The sequence below is a fragment of the Pleurodeles waltl genome, chromosome 4_1, assembly GCF_031143425.1.
Source record: "Pleurodeles waltl isolate 20211129_DDA chromosome 4_1, aPleWal1.hap1.20221129, whole genome shotgun sequence".
In the NCBI taxonomy this organism is placed as follows: domain Eukaryota; kingdom Metazoa; phylum Chordata; class Amphibia; order Caudata; family Salamandridae; genus Pleurodeles; species Pleurodeles waltl.
In genome coordinates this window covers 571,863,814-571,882,274 of record NC_090442.1, presented here as the reverse complement: position 1 = coordinate 571,882,274, position 18,461 = coordinate 571,863,814, and the positions used below count along the sequence as shown (strand labels likewise).

At 46.0% G+C, this 18,461-nt stretch overlaps 1 protein-coding gene across 1 annotated transcript in view; it reads left to right on the top strand.

Moving 5' to 3' along the window:
* ZNF277 (zinc finger protein 277) overlaps positions 1–18,461 on the top strand; it is a 492,259-nt gene that overhangs the window by 203,097 nt on the left and 270,701 nt on the right. The window contains exon 5 of the mRNA XM_069228962.1: positions 891–982. Coding sequence (XP_069085063.1) covers positions 891–982 — 92 coding nt within the window. The remainder of the gene's footprint in view (positions 1–890; positions 983–18,461) is intronic.

Sequence of the window (18,461 nt, the reverse complement as noted above, 5' to 3'; positions counted from 1 at the left end):
AGCTTAAGAAGCACAGTTTTACAGTCTTAGACATTGGTAAATGGTTGCTTGTCATGGGAACATTAAAGGCGTGCAGTTTTTAGCTGACAATTTTGCAGCATATGTTGACATATCTAAAGAAAACAGAACATAACCAAATAGTGTACACTAGAAAACATAACTTAAATTATAACAGCCACAGCACGAGATATTCAGAGCCTAACACATCAACCACAGTACATCACAGCCACAGCACAATTCAGTTTTACATTACCACCTCCAGAAACCTGGTTTTATAATACGGTGGTAAATGTTGTTTACAACCAGTTTGTCTTGACTTACCATCAATTAGTAATGAATTCTTGACTAGTATTCACTCTTTTCATCCTCTAGTCACTGGAAACAACAGATACAACATGCATGCTGCACAGTAACAGGTAACACGTAAAGGCTGGATGAGCTCAAATAATTTGGACTGATTTAAAATGTAATACAAATTGCATATTGTTTACTTAAAGGCTAAACATGAGAAGAAGTTACAAAATGGGCCCATTGTGAGAATCCTGAGAGTCACAGCACACTGTTATAGGTTGATAATGAATCCATCGCCTTAAAAAATGTGCTGCAATGTTTAATTGTGGTTTTGTTGTGGTACATTTTTCAAATCAAGCAGGAAGAATGGATTTTCATAACTATCCCTTTACACTGAATTCTTGATTTCCCGATCAATCAATGTTTAATCCTCTATAACATCTTAACTACTTGTTGCCTGATATTTTTGTTAACCTGTATTTTTTTTTACCCGATAGGTTGTGTATCATCAATCATTTTAGATCGTGTCCATAGGACTAGTATCTTTTGCTACAGTTCAGAGAGTTTGAAATTGTAAATATGTGTATTTTTGTTTACAGAAAGAAATTTTGGAGCAGCAACAACTGGAAAGATTAGATACAACATTCCGACGAGTGTGTTTGTTTTGCCACGAGGAATTCTCTGGAAATAGGTTTGTCTTTATCATCAGACATGTCTTATTTCAGATAATAAAATAAACCTATTGTAGCCCTTGTCCGAAAAAATAGAATACTTTCATAGAAAACAATACCAGTCAAATGCAAATGTATGTGATAAACTCATAGGGCAAGGCACACTAATATCAGATTTGCAAAAAGTGGTCACACAGTGCGCCCCAACTTTTTGCAAATCAAATCTGCTTTGGCGAGCTGACATAAGGACCCAAAAAGTCAGTTGAAAAGAAGGGGAATCGCAGAGGGTCGTAGAACAACCCAAGTTTATTATTTATTAGGCAAGTTGTAGCGTGCGACCCCCTTCTGTGATTGGCTACAATCACAAGGATGGTGTCCTGCAAGGGACCGCAGGCCACCATTCCTGTGATAGAATTTCAAAATGTAAAACCATTTGTTTCATAGTGGGCTGATTTCCTTAAAGGAAACAGGACTGCTTCCTTATTAACAAAAAATAAAAGAAAAACAAAAATCCATTTTGAAAAACTTCAGTGAGAGCGGGTAGTGGTCCCTGCGACCACTGCCTATTCCCGCCTGAAGCTGCTACCATAATTCCCAATATTGAAAGCGTCTAAAGGGAACCCCTTCCACAGTAAATTACTATTTCAGATTGTGAGTCAGTAACTGGTCAATGATTTGTGACCAAAATGTAAAATGTCTTACCTTTCATGAAGGGGAGCTTCAGTTCTGTAAAGGACAGAGAGGCGATGATTATGCTTTACTTTCTTCTTTGATTTTAGTCATCCGTCCAGAAAATAATGAACAATACAATCAATAAGGACCACAAATTCCATGAACCCTTAATACAGAATGACAGTCCACCAATTAGGATCCAGCTGTCCACATAAAACAAACCTCAAGAAAACATGCTTCCTCTTTGTGCTTTACAGTTGACCTCTTATTCTTTTCATCAATCTATTAATAATCATATTTCTGGTGTGTTCATGACAAAAAGAAACAAGATGGTAAGAATTAATTCCTTCCTTGACAAAAAGCAAAATTCGCAAGCAAACAATGCAGAAACCAACAGTTCCTCTATACACACGTACTCCTCGACTCTGTTTCCTTAATATAATAATTATTGAATTTTCCTTCACAATAGCTAGGACTTTTTACATTCTGTGTAAAAGCTGGAGGCTCAAATTATGCAAGTTTAAAGCTTATTGATTAACAATGATGCTACCCATTTACTTCCTTAAAATAAAACTTTTAAATGTTGATTCTGAGGGCCAGTCAGCCATATTCTGAATGTCATCCAATCAAATCCCTAATGAGAAGGCCTTAGATGGCATAGCCCTTTTTACGGAGTCACCCCCAAAACTAGATGCATGTATGGCAGCTTTATTCAGTACCCAGCTAACTCATCTCGCAGTTATCAGAAACTGTTTGTACCCGAGTTCTTACTTCCCCGTCGTGGTTTAGTAGGCTCTCAGCCATTTACCACAGAGAGTTTAGGATTATCCAGGAAAGCCAAATATTCTAGGATCTTGGTGTTGGACTTTTTTCTTATTGACACTGTGAATTGAACCCCTTCTGGAGTAAACATCATATTTGAAATAACCTATGCTCTGACATCAGAAACTCGTCTACTAGAAATAATACCTAGTAACATTGCTAACTTATCTGAAATCTCTCTCTCAGACAGAAATTGGTTATCCTGTCAGGATTATGGTAGACGTAGGATCAAGTTCACATCCCACAAGCAGGTGTTCTTGTTTCTGGAGTGACTGACAGTTGAACCCCTCTGAGTAACCTACAGATCAGTGGATGTTCACCCACTGGTAACCCTTTCGAAAGTACATGTCCTGCCAAAAGTTGCAGACCAAAATGCATGAACGTTGTGATATGCCATCCCACTGCTTTCTAATTCTGACAGGAAATTTAGTGTATATACTACATCAGCCACTGCAGGATTCAGATTCCGTCCGAGACACCAATGGGACCATCTATGCCATGTCAACCTGTAAAGTTTGCCTATGGACTTGAGCCAGGCTTTCCTAATGAAGAATGTTCTGAAATTCCTGGGAAATCCCACTGTCTCTGGTAATCTTTCTCGCCTTAAACTGGGGTGAGTTAAAGTCAAGCCCTTTCTTTGATGTGCAGCGATAATTCTCTGAAAAATCCAGTAGTGTTGGGAGCCTGGAAATATCACCTGTATTGAAGGCAGGAGAAGTTCTATGATACTCAATGGGAAATGTTGCCTTAAAGTTCCCTTCGGGTCTCTCCTGATAATTTCCTCCTTCATCTTTTGAGGGGGTTTCAGTCTTGGCTCCACTTGGTCTATTATGTATCCCCGAAAATTAGTTCTCTGAGACAGTGTCACCTTGGACTTTAGCAAGTGGATCTCAAATTCTAGTCCCTGTTAAAGGGACATTGTTTTTCAAACAAGTAAGATCCTGATTCATCAGCAGGATATCACCCAAAGAGACATCAAATACCTCTGGATCTCAGAAGTTTTGCTACCTGCCTCTGTACTTTGGTGAAGCACCACAGTGTGAACAAGAGGTTGGATGGTAAGGTTTGGCAATCTTAGACCAGTTGTCTTCATTTGAATTGGAGAAGTCTTCTGTGAGGTGCAAAAATTGGGAGGTAGACATCCTTTAGATCAACCCTAACTATCCAGTTGTTTGGTCAGAGAATGTCTCTGAGGAGATGGATGGGATCTTCGAAGGGTGATATACCAGCCATTCGTTAAACTCTTTTAAATTAATCACAGAACAATGACTCCAATCTTTCCTTTCTACTAGAAAGAGGTTGCTTAAAAAAACTTTTGGGTATAAGGAAGTAGGCACTACTGTACCTTTGGCCAATAGGTAATGCAATTCTTGACCTATGTGTTGCTTTTGTTTCAGAGACCTTAAGGGTTCTAGGTCTCTGGTTCACAAGGACACAAGCCCCTGTGATCTTCCTCCATTAATACAGAAATAGACTTAGGGCCTGATTTAGATGTTGGCAGTAACTGTCCCACCGTCGAATTTTCAACTGTATACCCACCCTCCGCCACGATGGTCCACCCGCCGTATTTCGCAGTTTGCAGTTCCATGGATGAAAAACCACATTCAGTCCCCCATTTCCTCCAAGAACCACCGCCCATGTCAATGGAGGGAAAGGGAAAAGGGGATGCTGGTGGGATCGCAGTCAGCGTTCCCACCGTGCAGATTTAAATGTGCCTCACTGCCAAGGAAAAAGTGGTGGTCTGACCTCCACTTGTTAGTTGGCTGATTTGGGGGGTGGGGGGAAGAACAGGGTGAAAACTCACCTTTTTCATCTTCCTCCCCTCCGTCTTTGACTGGATAACTCCTGCCATCGCTGCTGCCACTGATCCATGGGGATAACAGGACACCACCCGCTCACCCCCCTTTAACGAGGGTCTACAAGGTAGGGACGCCGCACTGCCAGTGTACATTGGGTGTGCACTGCACGGGAGGTGTACACCACTGGAGACATATACATGTTATAGTGATTTTTCTAATCACTGGGACATGCATATGCCAGGGACACAATTGGGTCAGACACGGGTGAGGACACACTGGTACACAGCACATCACACAGACACAACTGTCATTATGGTGCCAGTATTTATTGGCAAATGAATACTGGCACTACAATGATAGTACATTCACACCTGTCAACTGTGTCCATATGTGCACATTGCCAGAGGACCTGTGCCTGTCATGTTGTGCTGCGAGTTGTGTGTGTGAGTCAGTGTGTGTGTGTGTGTGTGTGTGTATGTAATGAGATTGGCTCGATAAGGCGGGGAGGCAGGTGTGAGTGTGTTTGTGTAGCTGTGTGTGTAGTTATGTTGTTTGTTTTGGTTGTGTTGTGTGTGGGTGCAGCGTCAATGATGTGTGTATGTTGTATCATGGATGTATGGCAAAGTGTGTTTTCGGCATGTATGGGTTGTGTTGTGTCAGATTAGCAATAGGTCATTCTGTGAATGTGTTGTGTAGTGCGGAGGGTTCACCTATGGCTAAAGGACAGTGTGTGCGCCTTTTGACTCTCTTCCATAGCCCCTGCCATTGTGCGAAGTCCATAGACTCCCCCCACTGTCAGCGAACCTCCGCCATTCAGACCACCAGCAGAACTGTAACATCTAAATACGGCGGATGGAAGACTGTCGACGGGATGGTATTTTCTGGTCTGCGCCTGATGCGCCTTGCCAGTGCTACTGCCAACATCTAAATCAGGCTCCTAGCCTCCCTCCAACTCTTGGTTGGAAAAACTGGACAGTCCTTACCTTAAGGGCTGCCTGGTGCATTAGGACCACCTCAGAAGGAGCCTCTAACTTCCCAGCCTCTTGTGTTGCCTTGCGTGTGGAAGAATCCTCTGAAAAAGGCTTTCTTGCCACCTTGATTTCTTAGGGAGGCTAGACTGTAAGACGAGCCGGGTGAGTACTCCCTTCCTCTGCCGGCCCAACAAAAATCTTTTGGCCAAAAATAATTTTCATAGACTGTGGGGCGTTATCCAGTAATGAAAAGGTAATCACAAATTTTCTAAATACTTTAATAAAAGGTTCCCTCAAAGAGATCCCCTTCTGAAACACAGAGGGCGCCTCTGTGGTTAGAAATTCACCCAACTTGCTGTTGATCTTTATCAAGAGAGATCAACGTCTCTTAATGGAGAAGGTGCAGATTGTTTTTCCGAGGAAACATACTGCATGTTGCACAAGACAGGATGTCTGGTGAGATGAGAAAGTCAGTTTGTCTGGCATCTTTGCTGATATCTACTAATTTAGTCAAGGGTCCCGCAGTGTCCAGCAAGTTTACCTGGCATGCTCTTCAGAAGTATTCTTTCCAGAAGCATACTCTCCAGAAGCATTCAGTCCCTTTTTTGGGGTCCTTCGTGATTTGTTTATTAAAAGTTGCCATCTTGCTGTCGATCTCAGGGGTTAAGGCTACATTCCCCTGTAAAGACTCTCTGGCATTCTGCCTTAATGTATCCTCCACCTTTGTGTAGAGAGTTTCTAATCCTACTGCTCACATACTGAGCTACCTTTGTTTCTCATCACCATTCAGAGGGCCACAGATGGTGAATATTGTCCTGGTCAAACATGCTCAAAGGCTCTTTACCACCTGTGGTAACCTCCCAGGGATGCCCTTTTAGCCTGGGACATTTTGTGCTGTCCTCCACTTGCCATTGTCTGCTAGGTTCTTCTCCTGAGTTCTCATCCTGGTCCAGATCTCCTGACTTAACACCCCCCCCCACCATGACCAAACAAATCTCCAAATTGAGATGGAGGTGCACCCTCTCTGGTGGTAATCCCAACTTTATTTTTCATCTCCAGGATCTTCAAAAGATTAACACACAGTTTTAAAAAGCCTGCCTAAAAATGTCTGTTGGAGGGAAGGTTGGTGTGCTTTTGGCCTTGACCTTACCTGTTTTTCTTACACGCTCCCTGGGGTTCAGTACATTGAGAGTGGCCCATATCCTCCCTCGTAAAGGTGTCCCTGCAACTTTTAGCAGCCATTGACAAAATCTGCCAGCCCAGGGCCTCTAAGGCTGAAGGAACTGCTTTCTGGAAAGATGCATCAATATCATTTGCAAGGTCACCTTCTATAGATAAGAAGAATTGTTCCTTGTTCACTTCCTCAACCATGTCCTCCTTGCGAGTACTTGAAATGTTGCTCGTTTGAATCTATTTATACTGCCACTGACTCTTTGCTGAACTATGAGGCCCTGTATAGACTTAGAACAGTGTCACTGTCCTAATCTCCAATCCCCCTTGTCTACAGTGGGCTGATTGGACATTGACAACTCGCATTCTAATCCTCCAATCGCCCTTGGATACAGTGGGCTAAAAGGAGGCTGGTTATGGCCTGCTTTATACTGTGGAACTATCTGACGGTGGGTAGGCAGTGATACTGGAGGTATGCTCATTGTGCGCTCCACAAAGAACCACCCTTGTGCCACCAACGTTTGAGTGACCTGAGATAGGACTAGAAAATCAGTTGCTTTCTAAAATGTGGAGGTCGCGTCTTATCTCCTTTGGCTGTGTCCCAAACACCATGTTGCTGTAGCTCTTGACCAGTGGTGCTGGAGAGACAAGTGCGTTCTCCAAGAGTAGCCATGCTCATCCCCCTGTAGTTCCGCCTCTTTAGGGGAGATGCTCAGCGCATGCTGGTCCTGCAAATTGGGTGGGTTTAAGTTCGACGATTACAGGTCAAGCTCCTGCTCTTCAGGAGACCTCTGCTTTGTTGGCCTCTTCTGAACTGCAGCCAGTTATGGGTGCATATTGATGAGAGGCCCACAGTCCAGTGTTGAAGCACCTCCGCTCCAAAAAGGGACAATATGGCACTACACTGTCCCTGAAAATAACATAAGCTATCAAGAGCATTCGGCAACTAATTCAAAGCCCTCATTAGACATCATTAAACGTCAATAAAAACATACATAAAGCAATCCTTAAGAAAAGGCTATTATCTAGCTGCTGAGCAGCGATGAAAGAGGAAGCGTGTTTCATTGAGGACTGTTTTATATGTCTAGTCGACTGTTGATAAACTGTCGTCCTGTTTTATGTACTCATGGAATTTGTTGTCTTTTATTTATTGATGTTTATATTGACTGCTGCTAAAATGAAAGACGAAAGTAATGAATAATCCGAGCCTCCGGTCCTGACATAGAATTCCAGTCCAAACTCATTTATACATAGCTTATGGATTCACAATTTTGAATGGATGCCCTAAACATGACCCTTCCAAATTGCAAATTAGTAATCATTTGAATCCGATTTAGTGACTTATTGCTCAGTGGCTTTAGTACATTATGAAAAATTGTTTACCAGTGGTAAACCTCTTGGTTTTCCAAATCAGAAGATTTGTCACTGGTAAAAGGTCACAGGAAAATTATTACGTGCATAGTACCAGTTCTATAATTTAGTCAAGCTCACTGAGTTATATGAATTCATATGACCTTGGAGATTCCCTTCCTTTCTACAGATTAATATTTTATCAAGTTGAATTATTGAAAATTTGGTCTCATTAAAATAAACTGCCTTTCTTTTATTACTTGTGATAGACAATATTGCTAACAAGTAGTTGGATGTTGTTATACCTGACAGCCTTAGGGTGGTCATCCCCCAACGTTCTGCCTGCCTCTCTCCATTTGTCTGACACTGTTTTTGCTGGTTCTAGGACTCTGCACACTTTACCACTTCTAACCAGTGCTAAAGTGCATATTCTCTCTCCCTTAAATATGGTAACATTGGTTCATTCCCAGTTGGCATATATGTGATTTACTTGTAAATCCCCAGTACAGTGCACCACGTGTGCCCAGGGCCTGTAAAGCAAATGCTACTAGTGGGGATGCAGCACTGATTGTGCCACTCACATAAGTAGCCCCTTAACCATGTCTCAGGCCTGCCTTTGAAAGGCCTGTGGGTGCAGTTTCACTAGTGACTCGACTTGGCATTTAGAAGTATTTTCCAAGCCTTAAACCCCCCCTTTTCTACATATAAGTCACCCCTAAGGTAGGCCCTAGGTAACCCATAGGGCAGGGTGCTATGTAGGCAAAAGGCAGGACATGTACATGTATGTTTCATATATCCTGGTAGTGTAAAACTCCTAAATTCATTTTCCACTACTGTGAAGCCTGCTCCTTTCAAAGGCTAGCATTAGGGCTACCCTCATATACTGTTTGAGTGGTAGATTCTGATCAGAAAGGGGTAACTAGGTCATACCATGGCCAAAATGAGAATAGAAAATCCTGCTCATTGGTGAGGTTGGATCTAATATTAATAGTCTCGAAATGTCACTTTTAGAAAGTGGGCATTTCTCTGCACTTAAAATCCTTCTGTGTCTTACAGCCTGTCTCCAATCCACCTCTGGCAGGGCTGGTTGACAGCTCCCTTGTGCATTTCACCCAGACAACCACAAACCCAGGATACTCAGTCACACCTTCACTCATCTGCATACTGAATGGGTCTTCCTGTGCTGGGAGGGTGGAGGGCCTGACACTTACATTTTATAGGTCAGTGGCCTGCCCTCACACAGTGGACTGTCAAACCCCCTACTGAGACCCTGGAAGGCAGGATGGTACTGAAAGGGGACCATGTGCACTTCAAAACCACTCTTTGAAGACTCCCCCACTTCAAAGGCATCTTTGGGTATATAAACTGGGTCTCTGACCCCTCCACCTCAGACACTTTTGGACCTGAACCTGCAACCTGTCAAGAGGAACTGCCTGGCTGCCCAAAGGACTCAACTGGACTGCTTTGCTGTGAATGACTGCTGCCCTGCTGCCTTCTGACTTTGCTGAGAAGTGCTCTCCAAGGGCTTGGATTGAGCTTGCCTCCTGTTTCTTGAAGTCTTAGGGCCAAAACGACTTCACCTCTTGAGAAAATTCCTTGTGTACAGAGAATCAACGCATAGCCTGCCAGAATCGCCACACATCCATTTTGTGATCGAGAAATCGCCGCACAGCCGACCCGGAGTGACGCAGGCCAACTTCCAGAGTGAAGAATTGATGTAGCGCCCACCTTGCGTCAAAAGCTTCGCTGCACATCCCTACCGGATAGACGCACAGCTGAACCGGAACAACACAGCCCGACTTCCCGAGTGAAGAATTGACCCAGCCAAGGCCGGCTTTAGGACTGCTGGCTCCCTGTGCGACAGTTTATTGTGGCGCCCCCCCACCCCTTGACCTCCTCCTCTGTTTCACTCACTCTCACCCGCCAAATGTGCCCTCATCTCTCCATCGCTCCCTTTTCGCATACATTCATGTGTTTTAAAGCACTTGTAAAGGCTGGCTTTACTAATCCGCTCAGATAGCCACTTAAAATATAGGGGCATATTTAAGAGCCCCTAGCGCCATCTAACTCCACATTAGCGTATTTTTTTTAAAGCTAACATGGCGTTAGAAGGCCAAAAACACTGCGCCATATTTACAAATCGGCACAATGCATGCAGGATTAGCATCAACATTTTTGAAGCTAATCCTGGAAAGCAGCAAACTAGCATAAGAAATTCGGACACCAGTCCCCTAACTACCACCATGATGTGCCGTATTGTAAATGACGCACACATGGTGGCGTTAGGGGGGGGTGCTGAGGGGTGCAAGAAAAGTGGTGCAGCGCCACTTTTTTCAAATATGCCCCAAAGGGAAGTGTGTAATTTGTAAATAAAAAGTTGCCAGTGCCCAAAGCCCTCCTCTTAAACACGCAGCTGCTGCAATTAAGCACCCCATTGTGAGGCTTTTTTGTTTTTCCCATCCTCCGTCTTTCCCATATGTGTCTTTTTCTCTCAGTAAATGCTTGAGGCAAAAAAATAAGTGCCGGACCTCAAAAATAAGTGCACGTTGCTCCGCACAGGAAACAAGCACAAATTAAGCACTGCCATAGGGGCATATCTAAGAGCTCCTAGTGACATTCTAACGCCACATTAGTATAATTTTTTTACACTAATAATAACATTTTTTACGCTAATCCTGCAAAGTGCCGGACTAGCGAAAAGATTCTGCCGCTAGTCCTCTAACTACTGCCATGGTGCACCGTATTTTAAATATGATGCACACATGGTGGCATTAGGGGGGTGCTAAAGGGTGCAAGAAAAGTGGCATTGCACTGTGTGCAGCACCACGTTTCTTAAATATGCCCCTTAGTTCTGTTTTTTGCAGCAGGCATATTAACCCTCCATGCTACTTTATGTTGAGTCAATGGTGCCACTAGGCAAAACTCTTATCTCTCTAGCAGGAACATCAATCGCAAGAGGCATCTTGACATTTTAATTGTTTCTTGGAGGTTAAACGCACAAGGAGCTTTTCAGCAGGTGCTTTTAAATCGCAAGTTTCGGAAGTTATTGCTGAACACAGCGGCCCCCTGAGGTCAGAGCACGGTGCGGTCGCACCGCTCGCACTGCCCAAAAGCCAGCCCTGGACACAGCGCCTGCTGTGTGACAGAAACTTCTAGGCATTGCCATACTGGATCGACGCAACGTCTGTGGCTTCGTCCTACATGCCCAGGATTTCCCCGCATCGTCCCAGGGCGTCAAAAAGAATCTCACATCGTAGTGAGGACTCAAGACTGCGCGCTGAGAACGACGCAAAGCCCTTGCAGCATGGAAAGAAACGACGCATCGTCTGTGCTGTGCTGGAAAATCCGACAAACACCTTATTTTTGCCTCATTTCTAACATTGGTGACCAACGGTGAGATAGGACTTGTGTTTGTGCAGTTAGCATACAATAGCTACATGTACACTACCTATCCACAGTTAAAGGTCAGTTACATTTTTTCTCTTCTTTGCTGTAATTTTTCGTGCTGTACATTTTAATCTAGTAATAAATCATCATGTCTCTGGCTGGGTCTCACGGAGGTGCAGGAGAGTGTGACCTAGCCAAGCTGGAGACATACACTGCCAGCCAGCTGAAAGGGTTCTGCCAGGGGATGGGAGTACCTACCTGGGGTGCCTCTAAAAAAGGAGGAGTACCAAAAGACGCTGAGGTCCTGGGCAGTATCCCATTCACAGGGGAATGATGAGGTGGAGGAGTGTTCCCCTGAGAATTTGTCGACAGCAGTGGGGGATGACATCCCTGGATTTGTGCCCCCTGAGAAAGCAGGGAGCAGTGTCTCAAATCAAGGGCTGAACGCAGAGTAAAGGAGGGAGGAGAGAGAATTTCCACTGCAGTTGGCAAGGTTAAACATGAAAGCTCAGCCAGAGGAGAGGAGCGCAGAAAGAGAAGCCAAACAAGCTGAGGCTGAAAGGGCTTTGGCTGAGAGGAAACTTCTGTTGGATCATGAAGTAAGGCTTAAGGAGCTGGGCATCAAGGCTAGGCAGTCTGAGTCCAGCAGTGATGGTGGCAGCATCCATGCAGGACCTGCTGGAGACAAAAAGGTTTGTATGCCCAGAGATGTGGTGCCAAGTTATGTGTGGGTGATGACATTGATAAATGGTTTGATACCTATGAAGTTGCACTAAGGGCCATTGGGTCTTCTGAAGAGCAATGTGGGGCGGGGTTTGTGGAAAGATGTACCAGTTATTGGGAGGGACACACTTTCCACATTAGCACCAGAGGATCGTAACACATACCTGCTCCTGAAGGCCATTTTAATTGCCATGTTTGGTCTGACCCCTGAAAAGTATCACCAGAAATTCAGAGACAGCACCAAACTCTCCACACAAACCTGGGTTCACTTTGGATTTGATTACACTGATTTGTATAATTTGATTCTGAGAGAGAGCATATGCTCGGTATTTGTTTTACAGAGTTGCACCAGCACTTGGTAGACAGTAAGCTGACTGATCCCAGGAAGCTTGCTGAGGAGGCAGACCTCTGGGCTTGCACTAGAGTTTCCAAAAAGTTATCTGGGTCCTCAACAGAAGAAAGAGGGGGGAGAAAAACCTAAGAATAAGGTGTTCTCAAAAGGCCCCCAAAATAATTCCCAAGGGAGTAGTGGTAACCAGTCCCAGTCAGATTCCAAAAGGAAAGGGTTAGTTGACCATAAGATAAGGAGGTTTGTACCCCAATGCATAGAGTGCACTAAGTATTGTCACTCTAAGGGCAACTCCAAGTGTCCCAAGTGTGCACAGCCCCCCACTGGAGGGCAGACACCTGGGTTGGCTAGTGTAGCGCTCGGGGAGGAGTTAATACCCTTTTGTTTTGGGGAACAGATAGAGGTAACCCTAGTGTCCCTGGGGGATGCGTGGAGATGATGTTAAAAGCACACATGCCTACCTACACTTCAAAGTATAGGCAGTATGTCACATCAGTGGGCAACAGGTGGAGGCTCTGCGTGACACAGGAGCCTGCATGACCACTGTCAGGGGTCAGCTGGTGTCAGCAGAGCAGGTCCACCCTAATACAATCCACCAAGTCATGGTCACCGACAATCATGAGATCCACCTACCGGAGCTCTAGTTCCCTTTGAGTGGGTGGGGGGAGGTCTCTGGTACTCTGAAAGTAGCGGTGAGTCCTGCCACGCCTGTAGATTGTCTGTTAGGCAACGGACTAGAGCACACTGCCTGGAAGGAGGTAGAGCTAAGGTCTCACTTGGAAATGTTGGGAAAGCCTGAGTGGGTCTGCATGACCACACGGTCCATGGCTGCCCGGAAGGGAAGTCAAGGGTGTCTGGAGCCTGGAAGAATGGCCCAGACAGCTTCCAAGGAGAGGGGCAATCGTCATGGGATACCGGTCCCAGAGGTTCCCACAGTGGTTGACGGGGTTCTCGAGGAGGAGGAGCCTGAGCCAGCGGGGGAAGACATTGCCACCCTGGGTGACCTACCTGAGCTTGCTGGCTGGCAATCTGAGGGTGGGCGCCCCAGGGAGGAATCCTGCAAGGCGCAGAAAGAATGTCCCACTCTTGTGGGCTTGAGGCAACAGGCCTGAGCCCAAGCAGCAGCTGAAGCCTCTGGTGATCACCTGATCTATTGGGAGAATGATCTCCTCTTCAGTGAGCCTGAGGTTCCAGAGGCTGGGGCTGCACATGTCTTGGTGGTCCCCCAGTGTTACCGGGCCTTCCTACTGGGTCTGGCTCACAACATTCCCCTGGCAGGACATTTGGGGCAGGACAACACCTTTGTCAGGCTTGTCACCGACTTCTGTTGGCCCCACTGAGGACAAACTAAAATGCTTTCTGTAGGTCCTGTCCTACCTGCCAGGCCAATGGGAAGACAGGGAAAAAGGCTAAGAGCCCTCCTAATCCCACTTCCTGTCGTTGGCACCCCTTTGAAAGGGTGGGCATCGACAGTGTTGGTCCATGGGGCCCCAGAACTGGCCTAGGCAACAGGTTTATCCTGGTTTTGGACGACCATACCACCTGCTACCCAGAGACGGTGACTGCACCGGTGGTGACCAGAACTCTGATGGGGGATGTTTACCCGTGTGGAATTCCCAAAGGAGATTGTGTCTGACAGAGGCACTAACTTCATGTCTGCATACATGAAGTCTATGTGGGATGCGTGTGGGTAACCTACAAGTTCATCACACTTTATTAGCCCCAAACCAATAGTCTTGTGGAGAGATTCAACAAGACCCTGAAAGGCATGATCACAGGCCTTCCTGAGGCCCTGAGGCATAAGTGGGATGTCCTTTTACCATGCCTTCTCTTTGCTTGCAGAGAGTTACCCCAGAAGGGGGTAGGGTTCAACTCCTTTGTGCTTCTCTATGGATACCCTGTCAGGGGACCTTAAGCATTCTCAATGAGGGGTGGGAGAAAGCTCCCAAGGCACCCCCTCAGGATGTGGTCAGCGACATGCTGGCCCTCCGCGACCAGATGCACCATTTCTGAAAGACTGCCATATGTAACCTTGAGGCCAATCAAGAGGTAATGAAACGCTGGTATGACCAGAAGACATCCCTGGTGGAGTTTCAACCTGGAGACATAGTGAGGGTAATGGAGCTAGTGGAGCCTAGGGCTCTCTAGGACCACTGGTCTGGCCCATTTGAAGTCAAGGAGTGGTCCTCCAATCCCCTAGGATCCCCCTAAGGGTGCTCCATGTCAATCGACTGAAGCCTCATTTTGAGAGGACAGAGGTCAGCATGCTTCTGGTGACAGATAGGGGTGTGGAGGAGGAGAGTGAACCTCTCCCCAACCTCCTCTCTACCAAGGAAGGCGATGGGTCAGTGGAGGGTGTTAATCTCTCTGACTCCCTGACCCTGGACCAGCAAGGGGACTGCTACCAGTTACTGGAGCAGTACTCCGCTCTGTTTTTCCTCACCCCTGGACTCACACACCTGTGTGTCCACGATATTGACACAGGAGACAGTCCCCCCTGAAAAGAACAAAATGTATGGGTTGTCAGACAGGGTGAAAGCCAGCATCAAGGAGGAAGTTGCCAAGATGCTGGCTCTGGGGGTGATTGAGAAGTCCAGTATTCCCTGGGCCAGCCCTGTGGTGGTACCCAAAGCTGCTGCACCCAGTGCCAAGCCAGATCTTAGGTTCTGCATGGACTACCGGGGTCTCAACTCAGTCACACTGAATGATGCTCACCCCATCCCCCGAGCTGATGAGCTCGTAGAAAGGCTAGGCGCTGCCAAATTCCTCAGTACTTTTGATCTCACATCAGGGTACTGGCAAATCGCCTTGACTGAGGGGACTAAAGAGAGATCAGCTTTTTCAACTCCTGTGGGACATTACCAGTTCCGGGTGATGCCCTTTGGACTGAAGAATGCCCCCGCTTCCTTCCAACGGTTAATTAACAGGGTCCTGGCTGGTAAAGATGCGTTCTGCGCAGCCTACCTAGAAAACATTGCCGTCTACAGTTCCAGCTGGGAGGAACACCTGCTCCACCTCCAAGAGGCGCACCAGGCCCTGCAACAGGTAGGCCTGACAATCAAGGCCAGTAAGTGCCAGATTGGGCAGAGTTCCGTGGTGTACTTGGGACAAGGGACAGGTGGTGGCAAGGTGCAACCACTCCAGGCCAAGATTGAGACGATCACAGCCTGGCAACCGCCTAGAACCCAGACAGAGGTAAGAGCCATATTGGGCCTCACTGGGTATTACTGCAGATTCATTAAGGGTTATGGCACCAATGAAGGCCCCCTTAACAGAACTCACTTCCAAGAAGCAACCTCAGGGCCCCTGACTACTCCTAGGAGTTTATTGTGCAGACAGACGCTTCAGAACATGGCATTGGGGCGGTTCTAGCACAGCTAAATGAGAAGGGTCTAGACCAACCAGTAGTCTTTATTAGCAGAAGACTATTACCACAGGAACAGAGGTGGAATACTATTGAAAGAGAAGCATTTGCTGTGGTCTGGCCACTGAAGAAGCTGAGACCATACCTATTTGGGACTCATTTCTGGGTTCAGACAGACCACATGCCTCTCAGATGGCTCATGCAGATGAGGGGTGAAAATCCCAAACTCTTGAGGTGGTCCATTTCCCTACAGGGGGTGGATTTTATGGTGGAGCATCGCCCGGGGACTGACCACGCCAATGCTGAGGATCTCTCCAGATACTTCCGCCTTAGCAATGAGAACTCCCAAGGGGTTATGTATGCTCTCCCCACTTTCAGCTGGGGGGGAGACACATGTTAGACCTGACAGCCTTGGGGTGGTCATCTCCCAACTTTAATCTGCCTCTCTCCATTTTTCTGACACTGTTTTTGCTGCTTTGTGCACTTTACCACTGCTAACCTGTGCTAAAGTGCATATGCTCTCTCCCTTAAACATGGTAACATTGGTTCATTCTCAATTGGAATATATTTGATTTACTTGGAAATCTCCAGTACAGTGCACTAAGTGTCCCTAGGGCCTGTAAATCAAATGCTACTAGTGGGCCTGCAGCACTGATTGTGCCACCCACATAAGTAGGCCCTTAACCATGTCTTGGACCTTCCATTGCAAGACCTGTGGATGCAGTTGCACTGCCACCTCGACTTGGCGTTTAGAAGTATTTGCCAAGCCTTAAACTCCCCTTTTTCTAAATATGTCACCCCTAAGGTAGGCCCTAGGTAACCCATAGGGCAGGGTGCTATGTCATGGGGCAGGGTGCTATGCAGGCAAAAGGCAGGACATGTACATGTGTGTTTTATATGTTCTGGTAGTGTACAACTCCTAAAATCGTTTTCCACTATTGTGAGGTCTGCTTCTTTCATATGCGAGCATTAGGACTACTCTCCTATACTGTTTGAGTGGTAGATTGTGATCTGAAAGGGGTAACCAGGTCATATTTAGTATGTCCAGAATGGTAATAGAAAATCCTGCTTATTTGTGAGGTTGGATTTAATTTTACTACTCTAGCAATGCCACTTTTAGAAAGTGAGCATTTCTCTGCACTTCAAATCCATCTGTGCCGTACAGCCTGTCTCCAATCCGTGTTCGTCTGTTCTGGTTGACAGCTCCCTTGTGCATTTCACCCAGACAAACACAAACACAGGATACTCAGTCACACCTGCACTCTTCTGCATACTGAATGGGTCTTCCTGGGCTGGGAGGTCGGAGGGCCTGACACTTATATTTCAAAGGACAGTGGCCTGCCCTCACACAATTGACTGCCAACCCCCCTACTGGGACCCTGGCAGACAGGATGGTACTAAAAGGGTCCTTGTGCACTTCAAGACCACTCTTTGAAGTCTCCCCCACTTCAGAGGCATCTTTGGGTATATAAACTGGATCTCTGACCCCACCACCTCAGACACTTCTGGACCTGAACCTGCAACCTGTCAAGAGGAACTGCCTGGCTGCCCAATGGACTCGTCTGGACTTCTTTGCTGTGAAGGACTGCTGCAGAGAAGTGACATCCAAGGGATTGGCTTGAGCTTGCCTCCTGTTTCTTGAAGTCTCAGGGCCAAAAAGACTTTACCTCTTGAGGAAATTCATTGTGTGCTGAAAATCGGCGCATTGCCTGCCGGAAATGCCGCACAGCCATTTTGCGATAGAGAAATCGCCGTACAGCCGACCCGGAACAATGCAGCCTGACTTCCCAAGTGAAGAATCAACACAGCGCCTGCCTTGACAGAAAGTTCGCTGCACAGTCGAACCGGAACGATGCAGCCCAACTTTCCGAGTGAAGAATCGACACATCACCTGCTGTGCGACGCAATGCCTGTGACTTCGCCCCGCACGCCCAGGATTTCCCCGCATCGTCCCTGGGTGTCAAAAAGAATCCTGCATTGCACTGAGGACCCAAGACTGCACACCGAGAACCAACGCAAAGCCTGCAGAGTGGAAAGACTTTTTAATCTTGCAAAATTGTGTGGTGTATTTTTGTGGTGTTTTTACTGTGTTACTCTATGATTTATTGCACAGATACTTTAAACATTGCCTTCCAAGTTAAGCCTGACTGCTCAGTGCCAAGCTATCAGAGGGTGAATCCAGGATCATTTGGAGTGTGTCTGATTTACCCTGACTAGAATTGTGGTCCCTATTTGGACAAAGGTTACCTCTGCCAACTAGAGACCCCATTTCTAACAGATGTGTATTATTTCAGTATAAATTCACATACAATTCCAATCATAAGCATTTATATAAATTATTTTGCAACATCCCTCTTATCTTACCTGCCTCACTTCTTTATATGCTGCTTACTCTGCATGATCGTACAAAAAAAACAGTGAAACAGCATTTATTGACTGTTGATATTGCCCTTTTACCAAACAGCAGAGATGCCTTTTAGGGCTTAGTTTCAGCTACTCTGAATAAGAGGACTAGCTGTTCTAGATGCGAAGCATAAAGTAAAGAGTCCCTCTGTCTCCCCAGTGTCCAGACAATAACAGCAGAAGGTTATCAGAGGCAAAAACCATACCCATTTTGAGGTCATAGATGTGACTTGGAGGATCCTGTGGCAGATTTGGATGATCAACAAGACTGCCTTCTTGTGTCCATGGCAATTAATATGAGCTACATTCTCTTAATTTTCTTTGATGTCTACGACTCTATTCATCAAATTCATATTCAAATAGTTGCATAATTGTTGACAACTATACCACTGTTGTAATTCTTCTTAATATCATATGGGAGTCATCCAGGAATCAAATTATGCTGTGACATGAGAGCAGAAGTGCCTATATTTGACAGAGTAAGCTTAA